We start from the raw sequence: 25,064 nt of genomic DNA, 5'->3' as shown, positions 1-25,064 counted from the left end.
AGATGGTTCAGGTCACTGTGCGTTGTTCAACTGTGATTAATTGACGAAGTACGACCAGAAGGGATCGAGTAAACATCATTTCAGCTGTAGATTATTTTCAAAGCTGATATAAAATTGGACGTTTTGCAATGAAGACGCTAACTCCATTATACACTGGCGCATCATATGAAAAGTTACCTATAGGGGCTGTGATCCAGAGTTACACGTACACTGGAAAAGCCCACTGCTCAATCTCTTGATTTGCTTGAATTTAGCACATGCGGTTTTTGAAACATTTTGGTTTCTTGTGAGATTTAGTTGATGTTTATAATCTTTGTAGCCTTTAACAATAGCTTGCATCGATCCCCAACGAACTGTCTCTAAGCAGGAATCTTTGGCTGAGCTACTATAGCTTCCACGTAGATTTCACAACTCTGAATATCCAGTACTCTTAAAGAGGTTATGACAAATTTGTCCATGGCATTTCGCATGTATGCTCATCCAGTCTACGACCTTCGTCCACGTATCGTTTCAGTCGACTACGCTTCGCTTCCATGCGGGACCTACAAATACTACAACAGTTGTCTTAACGTCATCATTTAAATACGTCTAGCGATGCAGCGGGAGAAACTTACAAAGCCTCGCCCAAGGTCTGGTTCAACTTGGCAACCTTGCTGGAGATGGACAAGTCGAGGGTCTTGTCGCCCACTTCAACAACCAAACCACCCAAGATCTCTGGAGAAACCAAACTGTTGATCTTGAGGGTCTTGCCCTCGCCAACGAAAGAGGACTTCTGGATGGCAGCCTGCAACCTCTTCAAGGTCTTGTTGTCCAAAGGCTTGGCTGAGGTGATTCTGGCTTCAACAACGCCCTGGTAGGCCTCGTACAAAGTGCCGAAGTTCTTGTAAATCGAGTCAAACTGGGCCAATCTGTTGTTTTCAGACAAAACGCCCAAGAAGTTGTGCACGGTCTTGTCCAAGGACAAAGACTTGGAGATGGTGTCGATGACGGTCTTTCTGTCCTCACTGCCCAAGGCTGGGTTAGTCAAGAAATCAGCCACTTTCTGGTCCTGCTTGATCAAGTCAGCCACTTTGGTCAATCCCTGGTAAGATGTGTCCACCGAAGACTGCTCCACGGAAGCCAGGTACAAGGCATTGGCGTAGGTTCCGTCGACGCCGAACAATTGCACAGGAGGTTTGGCAGACTTGGCGGCGGCGGCCATAGTACGGGCGAAAACACGGGAGGCCAACATAATTGCAGGAAGATGTGTTTAGGAGTCTGTGTTTTTTTGACTATGTAGACAGAGGTTGGTTTTGGTTTTTTCGCACCGACACTGGTATGGAGCATGATTGGACAACCGGGTAGTGCGAGGTTCATAAGGAGTGTGGCACACTTAGATAAGGAGCCCTTGAAAAGACACCATGAATTGTTGATTTTTGAAGCTTCTTGATTCTGTTGAGTATTGAAGAGAGAGAGTTACGGACTCTTTGGTTTTTAATAAACGTAGGGGGGTGTCTTGATGGAAAAACTACAAGTCAATGAAGGTCAGTTAATGGCTGCGAATTCGGAGCTGGCTGGGGAATAAGAGTGCAGTGGATGGAAGGATGGTAGGATTTACAGTCACAACGAGGAGATTGACATAATACCCGAAGATTGTCAAGAGGCGCTCAGCGTGTGCTAGATCAACACTAAATCATGCTGATACTTGAATTTAAATGTTTTTCACCTGAATAAGCGGAACTATTGATTCCATGAACCTTTACCAGATTCAATATCGACCAACAGCTTTAAAAGAGATGAAAGACTCTTATCTTGGAGTACATTTCATAGTTCTCCCAGTGCCTTCTTGTGTCTTCCCTTTGTATTCTCATTTTGCAGCCATCAGTACTAGCCCTCACCACCCCATTTGCTTACCACAACATAACTAACAAGAAACTGCAAGATCATTGGCAACGCAATGATATCCTAAAGAAACATGATAAGCCATCTTTTTTTGTTTCACTTTTAACCAACACTGAAGCCATCCTGGTTTCACCACTTTACTTGCACTTCTTGATCTCTCCTGCACCCACGCACCAACCAATTTTTTACACACTCATTTTTTCACTATCACCTCTAAGTCCTAACCTTGCCAATGTTCTCTCTAACGAAATGGCTGTGGGCGCCCATGTCCCGCCATTTCCTAAGACTCCAGAGTACTGCTGCTGCGTCCAAGGCGTCAGCAGGCATTTTCTCCGAGGAGGCCAGAACAGATCTCGAAAAGAGAGACGAAACATACAATAGACAAAGAGCCCTCTTGTCAGCGCAAATCAAGATCAAGTCTTATGCTGCGGGACCTGAGAGACCGGGGTCGACAAATTTTAGAAAACCCATCCACGAGCATCTTTATAAGGGCAAGCCAGTCAAGGCGTTGACGGTCCCACTCAAAAAGACCGCAGGAAGAAACCAAACAGGTCACATCACCGTGAGAGGGCGTGGTGGGGGTCACAAGCGTCGTGTGAGACTTGTGGACTTCCACCGAGTCGCTCCTGGAAGACAAAAAGTGCTTCGTATTGAGTACGACCCCAACAGAAGTGGGCATATTGCGTTGCTTCAGAACGAGGACAGTGGAGACCTCTCATACATTTTGGCTCCTTCAGGAGTGAGAGCTGGAGACTATGTGGAGTCGCTCCGCTCTGGGTTGCCCGCAGACTTTCTTGAAGAGATGAAGAGAACGAATAACGGAGAAATTGACGATGCGCTCTTGAACGCTCGTATTATGCAAAGAGGCAATTGTATGCCCTTGAGCATGATGCCCGTGGGCGCCGTCATCCACAATATTGCCTTGCATCCTCATAGAGGCGGCCAGTTGGTGAGAGCAGCGGGGACCTTTGCCCGTTTGCTTACCAAAGAGGTGGACAAGAACAGAGCCATTGTGAAACTCAGTTCTGGTGAGCAGCGCTACGTTCGTTTGAACTGTTGCGCCACATTGGGAACTGTTTCCAACAAAGCACATGCGTTGATAAACTGGGGTAAGGCCGGTAGAAGCAGGCACAGAGGGTTCAGGCCCAAGGTCAGAGGTGTGGCGATGAACGCCAATGACCATCCCCACGGTGGTGGTCGTGGTAAGTCCAAGTCGAACAAGTTGTCGCAGTCGCCATGGGGATTGAAGAAGTTCGTGAGAACAAGAAAGCACAAGAATGTCAACAGGTTCAAGGTCGTCGACAGGCCGAGAAGAACCGACACCGTCTAATTGTACATAGAGTCATTACATACATATCTGGACAAATGCGTAAATTCTGATGTAAATATGAGGCCGGCCTATTTCTGGCAAAATGGCAACAGGTCAAGCCCAAGCTGGTCCTCGACCCAACACAAAATTGACGACACTGTCGACAACAAATACTGACTATGGCCTGTAGCAACGAGAACACCAGCTCCTCCGACTGCTGTAACTGCCAAGATTGCCAAACACTTATGGAATCTGCTCAACGTCCGCTGGCCCTCTGGGTGGCCCGACTTCCACAAATAAGCTAAGATTCTAGCCCAAGGCAGTCTGGGAGCAAGTGGCGCCAATGACTCAAAGGATGCCTGGGGCGATCTAGGTACCGTAGACTCCACTGTGGACAAGCTGTGGAGGTCAGTGTGAGCAGACACGGGTGTGTCTAAACGAGGCCCGAAAGCAGAGTGTAATGGGCGAATTGAAGTGAAAGATGCAGCGTCGTCACCAGCAGCACCGTAAGTTCTCTTGAACGGTTTGTGGAGCGACCTGAATGAGCTTGTGCTGGACAATGGGTTCCTTGGGAGCTGGGCCTCGAGATCGTAGTCAATGTCGTCTTCTCTGGAGGGTGGGGCTATAGCCGACGCCGTTTTGGCGAGATGGTCAAGCTGCTCACTTAGAGTACGAAAGTGGGGCTTGAAAAACACCATGGTAGGTGGAAATGTGGAGGAAAGTTGTTGATGGGATGAAATGGAGCGGTGGTGGAAATGGCTGCAAAATGCGAATTGTGGGGGGGAGTACCCATTAACAATGCGTCTATGAAAGGCGAGGGACATGAGCTAAATGAAAGATGAAGCGTTATTAAAAAACTCCATCGAGCAAAGCAGTGTCTGAATCTTTTGATGTCAATCATGGTGTTTTTTTTTTTTTTTTTTTATTGCTTTGTTTGGATCAAGTATCGCTTGTCCATTAGTGTTCTCTGTACTTCACTTTAGTTATCAAGATGAAGCATTTGTAGTCAACCATTGAGTACAGCCAGTCGCTTGCTTAAGGAGCAAACTTAATTCGAAGCTGTTAACACCCGGGTGGAAGCCGCTCAATCGATAATTCGTTTAAACCTCGAGATCCTCTCGTGCACCACCTTCCCTTCACAGAGAAACTCTGAAATCCAAAACATTTACCCTCTTTTGGTCCTATCATAAGATAGAGTGTACACAATAGCATCTACTTGGAGTCACTTTGGTGACTTCCAGGTCGAAGATGTACTTAGTCACTTTGACCTGTCATCCTTTGGCGTCGCTTAAACTTCGTCCTCTGACATGATTCCTCCCTCTAAGTGCCGTATCAGCTTCGTCAAGTCTCCCAAGTCTGGATTCTCCTTACACATCGCGATATACTCCTCATCATTATAGATATACGGCAACATAGCATCTTCCTTTGCAGCCACGCTGATCTGCTGCTTTGTGAACCATTGCACTTTGAAAATCTCTAAAATCAAGATCCCGAGGCCTGGCTCGATCTTCAAACCGGGCAATTGACCAAATTTATCCCGCAATTCCAAGATCGTGATGAATCTGAGGTTCGCTCTTTCAACGAGGAAGATGGACTCCACCGTTTTGTTTGTGAGTCTTCTCAAGTGTTTCACTTCGAAATCTTCAATACAGCTTCTATCAAATGTAACTAGAATCTTGTGGTCTTGGTCGTGTAGAATCCCGGTAAGCCCGCCATCGTTGGTTGGTTTGCAGAACCCTAGTACTCTTAATAAGGGAGTGGCTCTCACGTTCACCTTGCCTTGTCCCTTGTAGTGGACAAATAATTTCTTTACTAGCGGATTGCTGTATATCGACTGCTTTTGCACCACGTCATTTATAGACTCTAGAAGCCATGGAGGAAGTAATGGAACTGGGTGCATCAACAGTTGAGTTCACTAAGTCGCGATACCGATGCCCCCATAGTCGCTCTCTTCGATTTTCATCCACAATCATTATGTACATGTCCACGATATATGTACGGCTGCATTACTATATATACAAGTCCATCATTATATATACAATTCCACTGTCTATGATGAATCTCTATTTTGCATCTTCATCTTCTTGTACAGAAGCCTCTTCTCTCTCTTCTGTTGTCTCTTGTCGTACATCTTCATCTGCTCTTTGAGCTGCCTTTCTTCAGGCTGATCCTTGGGTGAAAGGGCCAAAATATCCTCGTAGTGCGCTTTCTGACAACCCATATCTCTGTAGCGTACCGCCATTGTGTCGTAAGCGTAGCAAATTTCCATATCGTTAAAGCCGAAGTCTGGATCAACATCGTGCGCTATGATGTTCTCAACAGCACTGCCCAAATACTCATTGAGAGACTGACATTGCTTCTCGTACTGCTCTTCGCTTTGTACGAACGCGTGTCTTTCCGAATTTCTTGTACTGAAGTGAGTTAAGAGCACCTTAGGGCATCTCATGAGTTGTGCCATTCTCATGGCTTCAGTGGAAGTGGTGTGCTTCTTGGCGAGTGCCTCTTCAATTAAATCGTCGTCAAGCGATGCCTCATGGATTAAAAGATCTGTGTCCATACCGCTTCTGTAAAATGCTGGATTTGGTCGGGTATCGCCTGAAAACGACAATCTGAAGGTTTCGTCTGATGACACTGAGAAAGTCATGGTCACAGAATAAGCCCAGTAGCAATGAATTGCACGAACGGTTTCAATATTCACCAAATTGAGGGCCTTGTAAAGCTCCTGGATCTCCGCATGGGGAAGAGATCCCAAGTTCTTTCTCGGTATACGGGTACTCAATTGTCCACAGTCGTACATGTGCTCAAACGACTCGATATCTTGTTGTTGGAACTCCGCCTCTCTGCGAGCATTGAAGACCTCATTACTGAGATAAACAAGTCGGCTTCTGTCAATTTGCGTGAAGTTGCCTTCAAATTTGAACCACTCATTGAGGAAATGGTCGAATTGCCAAGGCAAGACTAGGTATAACTTGGTGTCGGTCTCTTTGTTGACGGCAAACCAAGCATTAATCAAAGAGACAAGGCCAAGGTGGTGGTCAGCATGTAAATGACTCAAATAAATGAGTTTGAGCTCCTTGAAGATCTGCCTATATTGCTCTCCATCATTGTGACCAAAAATTCTAAGCATAGTACCCAACGTATTCTCTCCACCATCGAGGATGATCGAATTGAAGCGAATCTCACCAGTAGTATCATCGATGTAGGGAACTCTCACTAAGTTCGAAAGTACATTTCTGTGAATGGCTGGAAGTGCCGAACCTGTTCCTAGGGTGAAAACCTGGACGTGGTCTTTCAAACACGAGGCTTCTTGCAAAGGAGATAGGGGTATAATAGCTTTCTTTAACAAAGAGTTCAAAGAGACAGGATCATCATTTAATGAAGCAACGTGCTTTTCATATAATGTAGACCAGGTCTCATTGATGACATTGGACTCGTCATTTGCAATTTCTGATGGAGATACCGTGAATGATTGAAGCAGTTTGAGCTTATGCAAGTTCTCCTCAGGCAGCTCTTTATAAGCAATATGCGGAAGACAAAAATTGTCGTTGAGGTACGTTTTAAGTTTTAAATGATGGATAGTGGATGTGGTGAACACTAGAGAGTTGTCCGAGTAATCTGCATGACTTATAACATGCTTGCAGTGTGAAGGGAATTTCGAAATAAAGTCCGCGTACTGCTGCAGGCGGAAGTCAATATCGTCACCTAAAAAATGGTACACTAGACCCACGTCCTCGTTACCATTCTCTTCAGACTTAGCAAACCACGCATCACTTGTGATAGTATTATGAAGATAGTGCTGATTAGGAATATCTAAAAACACGGTTTTAAGAAATTCTTTTGGAGGCTCTAGCACCTCTGCGGGCTCAACCCACCTCCCCTCTTGAGTTTGAATTCGTTCACCCTGAGTGAGTTGACGAAATGCTATTCCAGGCTTAACACCAAGCTCTACGGCTCTCTTTGGATTAAACTTACCCCTCACAGGTAGAAGTCTCACAATGTACGAAAGCGACGGCTGGTCCACCACACCCAAATTGTCTGTAGGGTCGGGAAGAGAAACGTGAGTTTGGACCTCGGTTTCCGAAGGATCTGATTTGTAAGAATCAGGATCATCGCTGTTTACTTGAGATGTGTCTCTAGGAAACATGAGGGACGTAATCTTGCGTAGCTGGCTTTGAAACTTTGCCAGAATATCTTCATTCACAGGCTGACTCTGTATGCTACTGGGTATCTTTACAGGGAGTATCATAACCGAGGAATCGCCTATCAAGTGCCCTTTTGGAGGCTCCAAGATGTTGAGCTCAATGCCCTTTCGAAACACGAAGTATCTCCATGTTGCCACAATGTAAGAGAGCACTTTGCTGCTATTGGTGAATACATCTAGGCCACGACTCGTAGCATCACTAGTGGTTAAGAACAACCCCGGAAGGCCGCCGATTTCCGACCAGTACTGCAAGTTGCCTGTCATAAAGACTGATCTGAGCTTCCCTAGCCTCATGCCGTTTTCATTAAGCGTTCTTTGCGCTCCTTCAGGGACTTTCCCAAAAAGGTACTTGGAGCCCTCTCTCGTCTGGAGCATCACAAGAGGATGATGCGTATCACTGGTTTTGTGGCACACTGTGGTAAAGGTGAACATGGAGGATGAAGAGTTGTTAACGTCAAGGAACCTTTTGTAGAAGTCTTTGTATTGTTGGAATGAGGTGAAGAGTCTTGGAGGAAGGTCGCTGGCTCTTGCGTATTTGGTAGAGCGCTTCCTTTTGTAATGGAGGTGTCGGAGACAGATTCGAATTGTGGATTTAGGTAGTCGAGTCACTTTCAGGGCATGACTCATGTAGATGAGTCAACAATGCAACTTTGGAGGAGGTTCAAGCAGGTGCTTCATTTGGGCGATGGCTTTCGCGCCAGGGTATAGATGGAGGATGAGAGTAACGAGATGGAAGGCAAAGTGATGCGAAGCTTCTTTGCTGGGTTTTGTTTGATAGAAAAAAAAAAAAAAAATGAAAAAAATGAATAAATATGTACATAAAAGAGAATCTAGCGAAGTTACGGAGAGGACTTGACTGACTCTCTGATAGAGCCTTAAACCTTTTGCAGACTATATAGTTCGAGTGCTTCAGGGTTTTGTAGTGATTTTCGCAGCCATTTTACAGGCTTTCGAGATGTTTCTCAAACCATGCTACTTAAGAAGGCAGAAGATCGGAGGAAGTCTGTCATCCGGGTTCAAGTGGTCCGATTAAATGGATTGAGCTGTACACTTTATCAAATTTTCATTTCGGCCTTCAAGGCAAATGATGTTCACTTGCACCTATCCTTTCGCTATATATCGATTGTAACCAGGCGTGAAAAGATTACATACACCTTGGGATAAATCTTTAGAACGAATCGGTAATGCAAACTTAGTAAATAAGCCTGTTTACTTCATGCCCCAATTATTCCGAATCATGTGCCACTATAAAACCTTAGTTACTCCTCGTGAAATCGAACCCTTTTCTGTGGAGTTCCCGGCAAGCATTGAGGAACCTTTTCATTCATGTCAACAGAATTTGAGAGAAACAGATGCAATTCATTGACATAAGCAGATTTGGGTATACTATTAAATGAGACCCGAGACCCACAAACATCCCTCATGTTAGCGATTATCTATTTTCTTTGAAATGGATTGTAGTCTGATGAGTGAAGGTGTCTCCAAAAACTCAAAGGCAAAAAAAAAAAGAGCGGTTTTGTGCATCGTATCTCTAAGGCTACTAAAAATGGCCTTAAACGAGAACATGGTACGAGACATGGCTATTCTTCTTCCTGTCTTTCATTAATTATTCGATACACGTACTCAGGAGAAACTCTGTTCCTATTCTACTCCTCTACTTGTCCTGAAAATACTTCTAGGAGAAGTTTTCATAGGATCTTTGGGGTAGCCTTACTTTTGTGTCTATTGTGAAGTTCTTTAGATTCGGGCCTGATCGAGAAAATGGAAAGTTTCACCTGTTCTCGTTTTCTTGTTCTATCTATCAAATTCAATACTTATGGCTCAAAAACCCCTCTTCAAGTTAATCAACCTGATGCGTTTGAAAACTCCCACGTTCGTTCACAAAATATAGTCTTTTTAATCCCAAAATAAGGATTGCAAAGACGAAGCAAAGTGAAAGAAAGTATGTGGGAAGAAGCCAAAGTTTATTAATGTTAGAAAAGAGAAAAGTGAGTTCAAATACCCACGAGTCATTTCAAAGAGTTTTGGCCTACTTGGATATTGAAAAGAAATTGATCCAGAAACCCCACAAACATGCTACTGGAAGTAGCTAAGCTGCACATGTACTTGCCGTAGCAATTAGAATTGTGTGATGGTAATAAACATTAGAATGAACCAAAATATGTTTTGTTGATTTACTTTCTTTCGAGAGGCTGCCTTTCTTCATGACTCCAAGTTTGAAGCGTCCCATCACACATCATCCCACTAACCCAGAGTCTATTGGATTCTCAGAAGAGATACACTACGCATCTAATCAACAACCCTCAAGATTTATTATCGAACGAACCTTGTCGTCAAGAAATGTTTTCCCACACTGTGTCTCATGCATATTGGCATCATTACTTTGTCGAAAATGAAGTCCTCATGTAAGTGGTTGAGATCCAAAACGAAGCACTCTTTACTGACTTTATTTGAATAGCACACAACATCCAAAGGTATTTGCAATTCACATCATGAGAATTCCCTTCACCTACATATCTCTGTACAAAATCATCGTAAATCATCGTCTTGTTAAGACGCCGTGCGTTTGGTCCAGCGGCGTCGCATTTTGCACCCATCAAGAAATCTCGGCCCGTGCAGCATTCAAGAAAGACATTTCACATATCACACCATATCTAACTGGATTTAACTTCCTTTCACTCAATAGTAGTCTCTCCATAGCTCGTACCTTCCAGGCTTACATGTGAAGCCACGATTTCGACAGGCACTGGGCTATTGAAAATCGACGGTCAACTCGGCTCCAACCGAACCGCATCGATGTCATCTCAAAAAAGGAACAATGTCGCCGAAACAAGCAAGAGCTTTACGAAATGCAACCAGATGCCAAACAAGGGCGCCCTTGAGCGCCTTGTGCGGAAACAACCGAGCAGGCTCTTGGGCCCCTAAGCATGCCCCAGGGCCTCGTGCTCGCTCCAGGGCCCCGTGCTCGCCCTGGGCCATTTTGTGAGAGAGGGTATATTTCGCAACCAGCCATTGGGAAAACCCGCCAGTTCCGCCCAAAATGACCAACGAACGCAAATTCCAGCTCAATTCCTTGACGTCATGTCTCTATAATAGTCTCTCATTGTCTCCCCCCTCGCTCATCAATTTTAGTTTACCCTATCTCTTCCCTTCATGGCCTTTGTCCCCACACCCAAGATGCCTCATTTAGGCAACCGCATTCGCGGCCTCAGGCAGCCCAGTGCCGTGAATTCCTACAAAAGACCCCGAGCCCCAGGTGCAAGGATAAATAGTCAAAAACACTCGATTCCCAAGCTCATTAAACTTTGCTTAACCAGGCAGCTTTCCCTTCATTTTTTCTATTTCGTTTCCCTTACGTTCCCTTGTTACTCATGCGCTGGCTGGTTTTTGCTGGTCTCTGGTGTGCGGCCGCGGCGATCTCTCCTTCAGGCGGCTACGCTCCAGTCAAGGTTTCCTGCCCTGAGGGCTCCCTTCTACGCCTGGGGGAGCTGATCTCAGACGCCGAGCAGGAATGGGTGCAAAATCGCCAGCCCAAGGCCAACGAGGCCCTCGCCCAGTTTTTGCAAAAAAATTTGCCCGAAGAGGACTTTGACATTGAAAACAGCTCGGTTCGCCTCGCCACGGCGTTTTCCGGCGGCGGCTACAGAGCCATGTTTGTGGGTGCTGGGGAGCTCGCAGCCATCGACGCTCGCTCAGAGGATCTGCCTGTCGCTGGAATTTTGCAACTGAGCACATACATTGCCGGTCTCTCTGGTGGTGCCTGGCTCTTGGGCCTGGTGGCCGTGCAAGATTGGCCCGAGGTTGTCACGCTTCGGGATTCCATGTGGAACAACACAGACGCCAATAGTATCGTAGACACTCTGGACTTTCTCGGCCTTGCGTGGGCTGCTATCACCAACAGCTACCTGAAGCTCATCACGCATGTGCGGTACTGGAAAAACGCCAACGGCACGGGAATTGGCGACGATATCAAGGCCAAGGAGGATGCTGGCTTCTATACGACAATCACAGATGTCTGGGGCAGAGCATTGGCGCACCAGCTTTTCCCTAGCGTAGACAATTACTTTGATCTGGTGGTGTGGTCAGACCTCCAGGAATCTCTGGGGTTCAAGAACCACACGATGCCGTTCCCCTTGGTGCTGGCGTTGGCCAGAAGACCCGATTCGTTAGTGTACGATTTGAACTCGCCCGTGGTGGAGTTCAACCCCCTCGAGATGGGCTCTTTTGATACCTCCATCAACTCCTTTGCCCCTACCAAGTACTTGGGCACCAGAGTGTTCAATGGCAAGACGAACGAGACGTGCATTGGCGGCTTTGACAACGCGGCCTTCGTGGTGGGCACCTCGTCGTCACTCTTTAACCAATTTCTCGACACCTTGGTGTGTCCCAATTGCGACCAGCTTCCTGGGCCCGTTAAGTGGGTTGTTCGCAGCCTCTTGAAGAGAATGTCCAAGCAGAAGGAGGATATTGCCATCTACAACCCGAACCCGTTTTATGGGTCTGAGCACGCTGGCTCTTCCAACTTGCTGAGCTCAGAGTCGCTTTTCCTCATGGACGGTGGCATTGGCGGCGAGTACCTTCCCTTGTCGTCGTTGATGAACTCCAGAAGAAAGGTGGACACAGTGCTAGCTTTCGACAACAACCCGGCCCTGTGGCCCGACGGCGCTTCTATAGTCAACGCCTACCGCCGCTCGCAGACTTACGAGGGCCAGTCGGTGATTTGCCCCTATGTTCCTGGTGAAGAGACGTTTGCAGCGCACAATTTGACTGCCCGGCCGGTTTTCTTTGGCTGCGACGCCAAAAATCAGTCGACGCTTGCCAAGGACGGGGTCACGCCTCCTCTTGTCATCTACTTGGCCAACCGCCCGTTCGAGTACTTCTCCAACCAGTCCACGCTCCAATTGACATACTCAGATCTGGAGAAAAAGGCCACCATCCAGAATGGCTACGATATTGCTACACAGATGAATGGCACTGTCGACAGCGACTGGGGAGCATGTGTGGCGTGTGCGGTGGTACGTAGAGACCAGGAGAGACAGGGGATTGAGCAGAGCGACCAGTGCAAGAAGTGCTTTGACAAGTACTGCTGGGATGGGTCGGTGTATGAAGGTGCTGACTACTACCGCCCTGTGAACTACACCATAGACGGGCTCACCAACAGCCTGATGACGCTCTGGGGCAACAATTCGATTGTTGTGACTAAGGGAAACAGCGGGGGAGGCGGAATTCTCGGGTTTTTGTGGAAGGGCTTGAAGAGCCTCTTTCTGTGGCTCTGATGGGAGTCTGGATGCGAATGGCTGCAAACGCTGGAAATGCTGAAAAAAATGGCTGCAAACGCTGGAAATGCTAAAAAAAATGGCTGCAAAAGACTTGGAAAAGACGAACTTTGGAAGACCTTATTGACCTTAATTTTTGAGCAGGCCCATTCATTTGCATAATTCTGACAGGGATCTTTTGGACTCAGCAACTTGCAGATTAGTGGTCTCCAAGTTGTTGTTGGCATTTCAAGCTAGCCTTGATGATACCTTTATTAGCGTATCCCCATCCTCTACTGTATCTCTACGGTTTCTTGTATGTGAAACTCGCCGTCTATGTTGTACTAGTATAATCACGAATATGACTCAAAGTCACCTGAACCCAGTAGAGCGTCTCAGATTGAGATTCTTTTTGCACCTGTTTATCACATGGAGCGCACAATAAGTCCTTCTAGAAGGCAGTCTCGTAAAAGTATCGTAAAACAGACCGCTATCTACACACCCAGGCACGAGCCACAGTATATCTGAACTCGGCATTCAAGCATCTAAAACGAAGTTTCTTCTAACTTTCTTCTCCTCCGTCTCCGTCTCCCTTTCTTTGTGTCGAACAGAGCATTCCACTTTCTTGTGTTCCATTTCTGCCTGCATCAGCCGAATATGTACACACTTTGCACCCGAATCTGCCATCGGATAACTTCAAGACCAACCAAAGGCGAAACACAATAGAATCACGAAAAAAAAGTAACCTTTTTGTTGTTTTTTTACTTTCTTAACTGCACCTTATCATACACTTTTTTTCCTCCCTTTATCTACGCCTCGGGCCCGCCCGTCTCGTTCCTTTTCACAGGCCTTCCCCAGATTTCATTTCGCACCCGTATGCACCCATATTATACAACTAATCTCTTCTTCCATTTAACTAGTCCCTTCCTTTATAACCTCAACAGAAACTAGGCATGACCGAGCCTTCGTCGTCTTCGGCTCACGCCGAGATCATCCAGTCTATCTTGGCCCAAAATCCACACCTCAGACCAAGAGATGCTGAGGATGTCTACGAATCCATGGCCTCGTACCGCAACAGAGTGCTCTCAGCTTTACGCCTTTTACCCGTTGTGGGCAAGGTAGTGCCTGCGGTAAACCACAAGAAGGAGCTTATTGAGAAGTTGAAGCTGCAGCAAAAAACGGCCGTCACGTATAAGCAGTGGTATGCGATTTCGGCAGAGTTGGATGAGCTCTTGGGCAATAACATGTGGAAGCTAGACCCTCAGCTGCCGTTCTATGATCACGACAACGTTTACAAAAATATGCAAGAGTTGAAAAATGCACGGATGGCTAAGGATCATAAACTCTTGCTCTATTTGATACGGACGAAATTGACAAGGAATGTTGGAAACATGGGTGATGCCAGGTTGTATAGGCAGTCGCATGTGGGAACTAAGAAGCTCATTGAGGAGTTCATCGATGAGTGCCAGCAGTCGCTCGATTACTTGGTGAGCGATCCCGAGATCAACTTGGACGACCGCTATCTTTGGGGATGCTCATACAAACACGTAAGAATATCGGCCGAACGGCGCTTTTGCTCTCTGGTGGGTCAACCTTCGGCGTTTCACATGTGGGGGTGTTGATAGCGCTTCTTGAGGCTAATTTGATGCCAAGAATCATTTCAGGCTCTTCTTCGGGCTCCATTTTCGCCAGTATGTTGTGCTGCAATACGAACGAGGAGATGGCTGCGTTGTTGGCGCTGATTACGGAGCAAAAGCTCAACATTTTCGGAAAGTCCGACCCGACAGAGAGCACCTTCAAAAAATTCTTGGAACGGGTTAGCCATATGCTCAAGTTTGGTACCTTTTTTGACATCAAGGGCCTCCAAGAAACCATGCGGGAGTTCGTGGGCGACTTGACCTTTAGAGAAGCCTACAATAGAACCGGTAAGATTCTCAATATCACGGTATCTCCAGCCTCAATGCATGAGCAAACGAGACTCTTAAATTACTTGTCTGCTCCAAATTGTCTTATCTGGTCTGCTGTGAGTGCCTCATGCTCCCTTCCTGGCATTTTCCCTTCCTCCACGATCTACGAAAAGAACCCACGAACTGGTGAGATCCGCGAGTGGAACAACGACGTCTCTCTGAAGTACGTCGATGGCTCTGTTGATGGCGATCTTCCCATTTTGCGCTTGTCTGAGATGTTCAATGTTGATCATATCATTGCAGTGCAAATTAATCCGCATGTGTCTCCCATTTTGAGGTTCTCTGTGGGCTCCTTCTCTGGTCCACTAGATAACGATTTAAGAGAGGCTGTGAGAGGTATTTTGAACAATTGCTACGACTTCGTCACTAGTGAGATCATCCACTACTTGCAAGTCATACACGAGATGGATGTCTCGAAGAACTTGGCAATGAAAGCAATCTCCCTTTTATCACAACAATACTCAGGTGATGTCACTATTTTACCTGACCTTCACTTCACAGACTTCACGAAAGTATTTGAGAATCCAGGACCAGAGTTTTTGTTAGACTTCTTGCTAAGAGGTGCCCGTGCTTGCTGGCCAAAGATCAGTCTTATAAACAACCACTGTGGTGTTGAATTCGCCTTGGATAAAGCAATCACCAAGCTTCGGGGAAGAGTCATTGCTTCGTCTAACAACAGAATCACATACGGAAGTACTGCGATGAATGGCACTACGTCAGACATGTTGAAGAATGGGGAAATGAATTCATACTTGATAAGTTACCCTGTATTTAATCGGTCCAAACGCTTGGAGAATGATCACAAACAACTCCCTCAAATCCCACAGATCAAAAGGCACAACACAACCACAAATGCTAGCATATATTCTACTGGTGAACGGATCCCCAAGCAGAAGAAAAGGGACAAGTTTGTCTCGATGTTCTCTGGAGAGAAAGCTAAAGGGATACTTAAAGGCAAATCCACTACGTCTTTGCTGTCCATGAATGGAAGGCTTGATCGCGGTGGTGCAAGTGAGCCTTCATCTGGGCTACTTGGCAATAATGATAACACATTGCAAGGTATCGAAGCGTATGGATATTCAATGGCAGCGAACCATGATGGTCGCAGGATTCGCAAGGCTGTAAGTTCCGGAAACTTCCAGCTTAACGACGACTCCCTTACACACAGCCCAGTTAAGCTTCGTACGAGTCCAAAGGATGAGAAGTCTGTCCACTATTCCGACTACGGCGAACTAGCGTCTTTGTATGGGACACCCGGAAGGAAGCAAGAGAAACCAAAGAGCTTGGAAACTAGGGAGAGGGCTAACTTGCCACGGTCGTCAGGCAGTGGAAACCTCCTTGGGCTCACTAGACTGAGAGAATCGTCATTTTCATACGGCTCTCTGGCAACTCCCAATGCGTTGGTACAACGCGAATACGACACCGAGGTGTTGGAGTCAATGAAAACTCTCAACGCGCCAGACTTGAGGCGCCTGTTGTCGAAACCTCGGTTGCTGCTGTCGATGCGCCAGCGTCATCACTCGCGTTCACTCCTGGGTCCAGCGGGAAACCAAGCATACTTTGACCGAAGCCCTGGTATGGGAAGTCCGAACATTCCGAAAAGCATACCTCTTTTTGGCAAGGAGGTGAGTGATCCTGATACAAGCGGCCCGTCGAAAGACGTCAGTGAGCAAGGACTGTCCGATAACGAGCCCGCAAGTGACGATGTAGATGGAGAGATTAACCCTGTTGAGCCCAAAGGAAACGCTGATGAGGATTCTGAGGGGGAATTCTACCCTTGTGAGTGAGTTATTGATCAATGGGCTCCCGCTAGTGAGAAAATGACAGGAAGAAGCATACCGGCGACTGTCAAGGCCATTTCTGTATTTGAAAAGGCATGCACCGGAGGTTTCAGTTCGGGCTCGTAACTTGTCTTTTGCAGCTTCCTCTCCAAGACTTCCATCATGACGTGAATTACAGAATATAGGAACGTGCCCGCACTAAATAGAAGCAAGATCCCCAATACCAAGGGGTTGTCTAGTTTTAAGATCGAAATGACGCCGTAGGTGATGAGGGAGGAGACTGGAGTAGAAAGAGCGAACAAGAAGAGATGAAAGTTCACCGCTGTCACTGAAAAACCTTCTGTATGAAGCACCACCGCCAAACTGAAAGCAGTGGGGAGTTTATGGATGATAATCATAAAAAACAAAAACATGTGGAACGAGTTCTTCTGGTGGAAAAACGACAGTCCGAGGGCAATGCCGTCAATGCACGAGTGGAGCATCAACCCAATTGTCAAGGTTGAGTGAAGCGTGCTCTCAAAGAGTGCTCTCCATGAACTTTCATCGGAATATGAAGAAGGTGTAGAGTCTTTCACCACCGTATATTGGTCAACCATGAACATGATCATGAACCCAGTGAGAAGCGAAACGCCCGCAATTGTCGACGTCGACAAGAAGTGATGGTCCTCGGCACGCCCTTCAAAAAGTGTCTCTGCCCCCTCGGGGATCACCAACACCAACACAGTGCCCACAAGAATGCCCATACTAGAAGCGATCACGGTGTCTAGCTGATGAAGCGGAAGGCCGAATTTCCAGGGCAAGAAGCCAGCAGCAAAAGACGTTGCTGCCATGAGCACGGCCAATAGGAAAAGGGCAAGCAAGTCAGGCATCCTTCGTATTCCAATGGTTCGATCGAGGTCAGGAAATTTGATGTAACTGTTCAAGTGCTAGATTACAATCTATTATGTGGCAGCGCGGATTTTCAGTCTGGGGTAATAACGGATGCCAAGGGCCAACAAGGTGTCCGATACGGGGCGAAAGGAAAATGCCACTGGGAATGAAATTTGCAAGTGGAAATTACTCTGAGTAGAAAGTACTTTGAGACGTTCTTGCAGACGCTGTTTGGAAATTCTATTCAATGTGACGTGGGATTGAATTATTATGGCTGCAAATGGAGGTACGAGAGTCGCATTAAGAAGGGCGAGTGGGAGGTGCAAGTTACATAGGTGGTTGCCAAAAATTTGGAGCTTTCTCGGGGTTTTCAACTGGATTTGAAGGTCTGTGTCTATATTTGTGGAATCTTCGAAGATGAACCTGGATAGATACAAATTTCTGGTTGTTAAATCGGTGCACGCAAATTGCTTAAAACGCCGCCTATAAGTTTGACCATGCTTCCACCAATTCTTTACTCAGCATCCTACAAATTATGCGGTTTCCTGATGCAACCATAAATCTAAGTAACTCCTTCTACTGAATTGATCCAGGTATTAGACGTCTGAAACGTAATTCGTTTCAGCTGTTCGCAAGATGTCGAACTTCAACCGAATTTCATGTCTGAATTATTGAAGAGTAATCAGGTAGAGTTATACGACTTTGAGCCTTCCGGCGCCAGATAAGCATAATTTGTGGGACCTTGACCAATGGCTGCGAAAAACTCAAGCTTTTGAAGATGGACCTCCTTCTTCCAGTCTCCACCGACAAACGGCATAAATGAAGGGATTCAACTAGGTTTCGGAACACTTGAAGCCTCACAAATTTTGATTCTTGAAAAAGTACGCTACTTTTATTTGTTTCTTGCACACTCTTCTACTTCTCTCTCTCCTCTAGTATACGCGACCGCGTTACATACTCAATTCTTGTCACATTCTAAGTCTCCATGGAAGTGGGCGAGATTGTGCTCAGCGACCGGATCGAACTAGCAGTGCTGTACTTCAAACAGAAAGACTACACTCTGTGCCTCACAATCTACAATGAAATCATAAAAGAGCTTTCAGACAAGGCTCCTGCTGAGCTCACCAAAGTGAGACGTTACTATGATTTGAGCCCTAAACCACTTTTGGGGGTGCTTTGTCATCCAAAGCTACTACTGGTGCTTGATCAACGGGCAGCTACTTTTGAGAAGTTGGGCAATTTGCCAAGGGCTTTGAAAGATACTCAGAGAGCTATGACCTTGGACCCATTGGACCCAAAAGGTTATCTACGAGCAGCCAAAGTGTACATGAAAGAGTCGAAGGAGGTTGATGCCTATAAGATTTTGCAAAGAGGACTATATACTATTGAAAAGGCATGCGAGAAGCACTCTGTGCCTGTTTCTGAGTCGCTATTGGCAAACCTCAAGGCTAAATACAAAGAGTTGAATCGTAAGCTCAAGTTGAAACGACAAAGCGGCCTGAAGGACTCGCCTGAACCTGATCAAAGCGTGAAAAGGGCAAAGAGTTTCTCCGCCTCTGGTCTTCAACGAAGACTAGACGAGATGTTGCCTCTTCCTCGTTCGTCTACTGCTCCTCTGGAGCAACTGACTATGGAGAAACGCAAGAGTGACCTTGACCCAATGCGCCTTTTACCCGTTGATGTCATTGAGCATGTATTTTCCTACTTGCCGATAAGAAGCCTCCTCAGGTGCCATTTGGTCTCGAAAGAGTGGTACTGGATTTTGATTTCGATTCCCTCGTTGTATAACGATAAGTTCTCTTTGAGACACCGAGCTACTGCTTCCGAATACTCTGGAGGCTTGAGACTTATGAAAAGAGTCGCCCAGTATCTGTACGACAAGTCCATCCATTCTGTTCGTGTGTGGTCGACTTTCAATACTATGCATTTAGGAAGAATCTTGGAGAGCTTGGTGACAGACAGAACACTCAAATTGAAACGTTTAGAGATTGTCAACAGAGATTTCAGCCTACAACTTCTTTTGAACAAGCTTGAGAAATGCAAATGGGATTTGGATACCCTTAAAAGCATCGAGAAATTGCGCTTTCTTATCAACCGGCCCATTTTGCATCCGCAATTGCTTCTTTATCTTTATCCCCGACTCACGGATCTAGATATCGTGGTAGCTGATGATCTCGTAGAATCATCTTTTGATGCACTCACTCCATCAGAGTCAGAGAAATATCAGCAATACCTCAGAGCTCTGGAAGACAACATTTCATATGGTAATCTTAACGCCTTTTCCTACATCAGCCATTCGAAGTATATTGAGAAAAGACTTGTTGCTCAGCCTAAGATTCTTGAATTTGAATTTCCATCTTTGACAAGACTCACTTTGGTTGCTTTCAACTTCAAGAACCGAGTACATCATTTTGGGGAGTTCTTGGCCAAAATTCCGTCACTTCGGAGCTTATACTTGGAAGATAATGCAGAACTTCTGATTAAAGATTTTGTGAAAGTTTTGCTCCTCTTTAGTCCTGGCTTTCAGCTAAGACAACTTACCTTCAGGGAAATCGGTGATCAGAGACACTCAAACTTAAGTGATGTCGATGCTGAGTCCTTACCGTGTCTCTTTTCATTAGAATATCTCGATATCTACGGGTCCTTCTTATCATCCAAAGGTTTACTTAAATTGCTCCGTATTGCGAACACTGGTCAACAACTTTCTACACTCAATATTGGCAAATGCCAAAATGTGTACTTGCGGCGAGATCAATTTGCAGTTGGCCGTGATGTGCTAGAGTTCTCCCAAATCTTCCGCATCGTGCCACAGCTCCATACGCTTTACCTAAATGAGATGGATTTAGACAACGTATCAATGAAGTTCTTACATAAGGATCTCGCAGATGTTTGCGGTTACGACAACTTTAAGCTCAAGAGGCTAGACATCTCATTCTGCCACATGATTAGCGGGATTGGAATCATGAACCTTCTCAATTACTCGAGTTCGCAACCATTCAAGTCAGAAGTCCTAATGCTTGATGAACTTGTTCTTGATGGCCTTGATATCCACAAAAGCACAATAAATATGCTTATAAACAAAGGAATTGTCAAAAAAGTCTTTCACGATCCGTCCAAGACTTCTTGGAAACAAAAGGGCGTGAATACTTTAGAGCCATGGTAACGGGACATTATATGTGTGCGCCACGACCGAAAATTGCACTACGATGAGATGCCATCTAACGTCGCATCAAAGTTGATAATAAACTAAGTGGCCGGACAGAACAAAAATGGGGCCCAAAAAGATCAAGTTCTCCGAGGATGGCGAGCTTCCTGACGGAATGTCAGCAGTAATTGAGCCAGCCGTTGAAAAACAGCTGAGTGACGAGTCAGAATCAGAAAGCGAGTCAGATTCTGACGAGGCTCCCGAAGAGGAGTCGATATCTGCATCAAAAGCGAGGACGTTGAAACAACAAAAAGAGCAAGAGCAACTAGAACAGGAGTTGAAGAAGAAAGAGAAACAGAAAAGAAAAGAGCAGGATCTCTTATACCAGCAGCAACAACAGGAAAAGAAGAAGAAACTCGAAGAAATACTTGCATCGTCCGAGTTACCTGATCTTCTTCCAGATGAATTAATAGAGAGTGTTGAAGAGGAACGTAAGAAGGAGAAACAACTTCCCCAGGGTAAACACTTGAGATCGGAGGAGCTCGAGAGTGAACTTGCAGAGATGAGAAAGAAGGCCAAGTTGGAAAAGTTGAAGCAACTCAAGCAGCAGCGAACTCTGGCGGTCAAGAAGGGGCCTGTTAACGTCCAAGTGCAAACGTTCGGGGAGAAGAAGAAGACTGTTCCTAAAGCAGACCCTAAAGTCCTAGAAAGCAAAAATAGCTGGCTCAACAGGGAATCGTTAAAAAGGAAGTGAGCCTCTACTCTACAAGCCTTACATTAGCATAATTAACCTTGTATATTATTGAAGCCCAGCTTCACCCAATTTGCATAGACAGAAATCATCATCATCACCAGGTCAATGACCAATCGTAACCCCCATTCTCTCGTTTCTTCCCTGTACTGAGGGCTCCTTGATGGGGAGGTTCGCCTGAGATGTTTCAAGTTCTTGGTTCAGATCAATATGCCCTCCCAGCAACTGAGTCTTTGGCACAGCCACAGAATCGTCATATTCTAGAACGTCCTCTGGCGTCAACTTGATCGTTGTAGCTGGGCGCCGAAACATTGTTGATGAAGAAATTGTAAATGATGCGAAGTAATCAGTTGAGGACAGGAATGGCTGCGAAATTCGCCAGTGTAGCACTCTGGGTTCATGTAAACACATAAATTGCCATTCAGAGAAACGGAATTTTCATTCGATGAATAATCCCATAGATCATGAATATGATCTCCCTTTCTTACTATTCGGGACATCTACAGAACAATCATTAAAGGAACTAAGGGTATTACTAAGTACAACCGAAAATTATGAGACGATCAGAAAACAAAAGGCCAAATTGATTTGATATTTTATCTTTTTTTTTTTTTCACCTTGCTTAATTCCATGTAAGCGTGAAATCACGGTAGAAGGCGCCCTTCTCTGTGAGATCCTCCAACTCAGTCACCTCGATCGTATTGTTGGCGAACTCAAAGCTTACCGACTGGCCGTTGAACTTCACAGAGTTAGGCTCGTCTTCCACGCCCAAAATGTAAACACTCGACAAAGGCTGCTCGATTCTGTAGTAACCGTAAGCAGAAGCAGAGAGAGAGCCCTCAGAAGCAACAAAGTCAACGGTGGTGGAATTGACAATAGGGTAAGAGTCTCCATCGTCGTAGTACAACAGACCACTGGCAGTGCCCTCGATTCCAAGCGGCACAATGATGTTCCACGAGTTGTTTCTAGACTCAGCAACAGTGTAGCCGGGGTCTTGCATTGGGATAATGTGGCCGCCGCGGATGTGAAGAGGGATATGCCCAAGAGGGGCGTCCAAAGTCTCGTTTTTGCCGTCGGTGAAGTTGGCCTTCTCGTGGGTATACCAATCGTAGTAGACATCGGTAACGTTGGCGCCAGGGAATACACCCTTGACAGTGGACACGTTGGGCTCCAAAACGGGAGTCACCAAAAGAGCCTCGCCCACAAAGAATTGCCTGTCGGCATCAGAGAGAGCTGGGTCGTCAGGGAACTCCCACGAGAGTGCTCTTAAAGGTGGAACACCTGTTTCGGAGGCCTCGTGCAACAAGGTGTAGAAGTATGGAAGAAGAGCGTAGCGGATATCCATGGTGACCTTCGAATGACTCAACACATCCTCCCACACGTAAGGCTCCTGGTCAATGGCACCCAAGACATTGTGGTTACGGTAGAATGGGAAGAAGGCACCCAATTGCATCCATCTCGAGCACAACTCCAAGTCACTGTTGCCGTTGAAACCGCAGATATCAACACCGAAGAAAGGAATTCCAGCAAGACCCAACGTGAGAGCTTGTGGAATTGAGAAGTAGGCGTAGGTAAAGTTGGACCAGTTGTCGCCGCCCCAATGGCCAGCGTACGCACCAGAGCCAGAGTAGGTGGATCTGGAAATGATAAAGGGTCTTTTACCTGGGGCAACATCCTGAAGAGCATGGAATGTAGCGTTGGTCTGAAAATACCCGTACAAGTTGTGGATATCGTACTCCAAGGTGCCGTCAGCATGAGTAGCGTTTGGCGAAACAGCGTGGGTGGCCAAGTCATGATCTCCTTGTGCATGGTTGATCACATAAGGAGGGTAGTTGATGTTGCCCTTACCTGGAGCTTTCCAGTTGAAGAACTCTTCTGAAGACGATTTAGTGTCGTTCGAGGAGTCACTAGAGGAAGAACTTGAAGAAGCCGAAATGAACTGCAAGAACTGCTTGTACTCAGTAGCGTTGCTTGTGGCAAAACCTTCTGGGAACTGCTCCTGAAGACCACCATACTGGAATGGAGCATGCACTGGGTTCTTCTCCACTTTTCCTGAGCCACAAGAGCCCACACAGAAAGAAGATACCTCGTTCATGTCAAGCCAAATACCATCGAACTTGATCTGCTCGTACCAGTCTTTGAATGTTTTCTTCCACCATTCAAAAGTGTTATTGGCCAAGAAGTCGGGGAACACTGTATAACCGGGCCAAACGGCTCCAATGTAGAGGGATCCGTCCGGATTCTTCAAGAAGACATCGGTCTCATTGCCATCATTGAAGGCAGGGTAGTCGGCGTCGGTTTTGTTGTTAGGGTTAGGATAGTAGATAGCAGCATCGACAATGGGAACATAATGCTGGTCACCGTCATGAAGCTGATCAAGGAAATCCAGGAACTTGTCAAGAGGATATCTGTGAGGGTCGTTCGTGAAATCTTTGAACGAGTCCATGTAGTCAATATCACTCCAGATGGTCTCGAGCTGAAGATCCTTTTCAGCAAAAGTGTCAACGACATTTTGCAAGTCGTCGATTGTGCTGTAGCCCCAACGAGAATGGTGGTAGCCCAAGGCCCAGTAGGGCTGAAGAGCAGGCTTTCCGACTTCAGAGACGTACTGCTTGATCACATCCTTAGGAGTGGGACCAGAGAAGAAGTAAAGATCAATAACTCCATTGAGAGCTCTCCAGGTGATAGCCTCTTCCTCAATGATGACCTCCTGAGGAGCCGATGTTCTCCACCAGACACCATGAGAGTAGGACTTGTTCAAAGGAGAGTATTCCTCGTAGAAACTCGAGTTCGACAGTGAGACGGTACTGTTGCTCTGGTTGCCCCACAGCACTCCAGGAAAGCGAGTCTCGTTGAGAGGTGTGGTGTGAACGTTTGTCTGATTCAAGTTGGCGTATCTCTGATCAATGTAGAATGGGTGGACACCGTAGATGTTGCCGTCGACAGGGTCAGCGACGTCATTAGCATAGAGTGTTCTGACAGTGCCAGGAGGGTTTGTGAAACCTTTGATGGCCTCACCCAAGCCAGTGATGACATGACCTTTAGGAAGAGACGAATTGAACTGAACAAACTGGTTGGAGAACACCAATGGGTTGCCCTTGGTGGAAAATAAGACCTCGGCGTTACTCTTCCTCACCACCTCGAACCAAAACAGCTCATTGACCCCCGAGTGTCTGAAAAGCAAATCAGTCAGACCAGAACAGGACACATTTGACGATTCGGGCTTCGGAACCAACTCCGAGGGGAGCTTGTACACGTCAGTAAGGTTTTGAGGCTCGATATGCACCGAGAGTCTCGAATTCGACTGGTGCTCGACCTTCAACTTCAAGACGTCAAAGTCGTAGCCATATATGTCTGTTTCCTTCTGTAAGCGCAAAAATCCAGAAACCCCACAGGCGTTTCTCGAGACATTGACCAAGCGGTAGCCCTTGGCCTCAGCATTAGCGTCTACAGCCGACTCGTTCAACACATTGGGGAGCTGCGACACGCCCAAGGTTAACTCCTCGGGGAACGAGTTGGAAGTGTTCAGAGCCGCCGTCGAATTGGCCTTTAGAAGCTCATTGACAAAGGAGGAGTTTTGAGAGCCGGTGGAGTTGAAGCCGTTTAAGGCAGCAGCTCCGACCCCGGCAGCAGACACAAGCAACGAGAACCTCATGTGGCTTTAGATACTGGAGTTGAAAAAGACTCGAGCCAAAGAAGCACTATTTATTCGAAAGCGGGATGAATTCTAGCCCGAAGGGCTCCGTTTGCGGTCATTGCTCATGGTAGATTCCTTGCAGCACCTAGGGGCATATTTTCGCAACCAATGCCATTGTGCAATAGTCTAGTGTGTGGGGGGACGTGAGATGGCGGAAAAACAGCTCGCAAGAATGGGGAAAATTGTGCCGAAAAGAGTGAGCAGTGG

At 46.3% G+C, this 25,064-nt stretch overlaps 12 protein-coding genes across 12 annotated transcripts; 6 read left to right on the top strand and 6 right to left on the bottom strand. All coding sequences in view use genetic code 12, as the record gives it.

The window, feature by feature from the left end:
• Nucleotides 1-610: 610 nt before the first annotated feature.
• Nucleotides 611-1,231, bottom strand: ATP5 (F1F0 ATP synthase subunit 5; the record flags this gene model as incomplete). Its single annotated transcript, XM_029035991.1, has 1 exon — nt 611-1,231. The coding sequence occupies one exon, from the start codon at nt 1,229-1,231 to the stop codon at nt 611-613; it is 621 nt and encodes a 206-aa protein (XP_028891233.1).
• A 915-nt stretch (nt 1,232-2,146) lies between these two features.
• On the top strand, nt 2,147-3,211 carry CJI96_0002472 (mitochondrial 54S ribosomal protein uL2m; the record flags this gene model as incomplete). The annotated part of the gene is made up of 1 exon (XM_029035990.2): nt 2,147-3,211. The coding sequence occupies one exon, from the start codon at nt 2,147-2,149 to the stop codon at nt 3,209-3,211; it is 1,065 nt and encodes a 354-aa protein (XP_028891232.2).
• A 68-nt stretch (nt 3,212-3,279) lies between these two features.
• Nucleotides 3,280-3,888, bottom strand: CJI96_0002471 (uncharacterized protein; the record flags this gene model as incomplete). Its single annotated transcript, XM_029035989.2, has 1 exon — nt 3,280-3,888. One exon carries the CDS (start codon nt 3,886-3,888, stop codon nt 3,280-3,282), a length of 609 nt encoding a protein of 202 aa, XP_028891231.2.
• Nucleotides 3,889-4,478: 590 nt separating this feature from the next.
• Nucleotides 4,479-5,090, bottom strand: EST3 (telomerase subunit; the record flags this gene model as incomplete). The annotated part of the gene is made up of 1 exon (XM_029035988.2): nt 4,479-5,090. One exon carries the CDS (start codon nt 5,088-5,090, stop codon nt 4,479-4,481), a length of 612 nt encoding a protein of 203 aa, XP_028891230.2.
• A 150-nt stretch (nt 5,091-5,240) lies between these two features.
• CJI96_0002469 (tRNase Z) lies at nt 5,241-7,823 on the bottom strand (the record flags this gene model as incomplete). Its single annotated transcript, XM_029035987.2, has 1 exon — nt 5,241-7,823. One exon carries the CDS (start codon nt 7,821-7,823, stop codon nt 5,241-5,243), a length of 2,583 nt encoding a protein of 860 aa, XP_028891229.2.
• Nucleotides 7,824-10,762: 2,939 nt separating this feature from the next.
• CJI96_0002468 (uncharacterized protein) lies at nt 10,763-12,667 on the top strand (the record flags this gene model as incomplete). Its single annotated transcript, XM_029035986.2, has 1 exon — nt 10,763-12,667. One exon carries the CDS (start codon nt 10,763-10,765, stop codon nt 12,665-12,667), a length of 1,905 nt encoding a protein of 634 aa, XP_028891228.2.
• Nucleotides 12,668-13,599: 932 nt separating this feature from the next.
• On the top strand, nt 13,600-14,268 carry CJI96_0002467 (lipase 5; the record flags this gene model as incomplete). The annotated part of the gene is made up of 1 exon (XM_054702089.1): nt 13,600-14,268. One exon carries the CDS (start codon nt 13,600-13,602, stop codon nt 14,266-14,268), a length of 669 nt encoding a protein of 222 aa, XP_054558064.1.
• A 23-nt stretch (nt 14,269-14,291) lies between these two features.
• Nucleotides 14,292-16,400, top strand: CJI96_0002466 (uncharacterized protein; the record flags this gene model as incomplete). The annotated part of the gene is made up of 1 exon (XM_029035985.2): nt 14,292-16,400. The coding sequence occupies one exon, from the start codon at nt 14,292-14,294 to the stop codon at nt 16,398-16,400; it is 2,109 nt and encodes a 702-aa protein (XP_028891227.2).
• Nucleotides 16,401-16,408: 8 nt separating this feature from the next.
• On the bottom strand, nt 16,409-17,263 carry CJI96_0002465 (Mn(2+) transporter ATX2; the record flags this gene model as incomplete). The annotated part of the gene is made up of 1 exon (XM_029035984.2): nt 16,409-17,263. The coding sequence occupies one exon, from the start codon at nt 17,261-17,263 to the stop codon at nt 16,409-16,411; it is 855 nt and encodes a 284-aa protein (XP_028891226.2).
• A 986-nt stretch (nt 17,264-18,249) lies between these two features.
• Nucleotides 18,250-20,427, top strand: CJI96_0002464 (DNA-binding SCF ubiquitin ligase subunit DIA2; the record flags this gene model as incomplete). Its single annotated transcript, XM_029035983.2, has 1 exon — nt 18,250-20,427. One exon carries the CDS (start codon nt 18,250-18,252, stop codon nt 20,425-20,427), a length of 2,178 nt encoding a protein of 725 aa, XP_028891225.2.
• Nucleotides 20,428-20,533: 106 nt separating this feature from the next.
• On the top strand, nt 20,534-21,163 carry BUD21 (Bud21p; the record flags this gene model as incomplete). The annotated part of the gene is made up of 1 exon (XM_029035982.2): nt 20,534-21,163. One exon carries the CDS (start codon nt 20,534-20,536, stop codon nt 21,161-21,163), a length of 630 nt encoding a protein of 209 aa, XP_028891224.2.
• A 619-nt stretch (nt 21,164-21,782) lies between these two features.
• CJI96_0002462 (glycoside hydrolase family 31 protein) lies at nt 21,783-24,815 on the bottom strand (the record flags this gene model as incomplete). Its single annotated transcript, XM_029035981.2, has 1 exon — nt 21,783-24,815. The coding sequence occupies one exon, from the start codon at nt 24,813-24,815 to the stop codon at nt 21,783-21,785; it is 3,033 nt and encodes a 1,010-aa protein (XP_028891223.2).
• Nucleotides 24,816-25,064: the final 249 nt, after the last annotated feature.

The sequence above is a fragment of the Candidozyma auris genome, chromosome 2 (genome assembly GCF_003013715.1).
Source record: "Candidozyma auris chromosome 2, complete sequence".
Taxonomy (NCBI): domain Eukaryota; kingdom Fungi; phylum Ascomycota; class Pichiomycetes; order Serinales; family Metschnikowiaceae; genus Candidozyma; species Candidozyma auris.
This window is presented reverse-complemented; position numbering and strand designations above follow the sequence as displayed.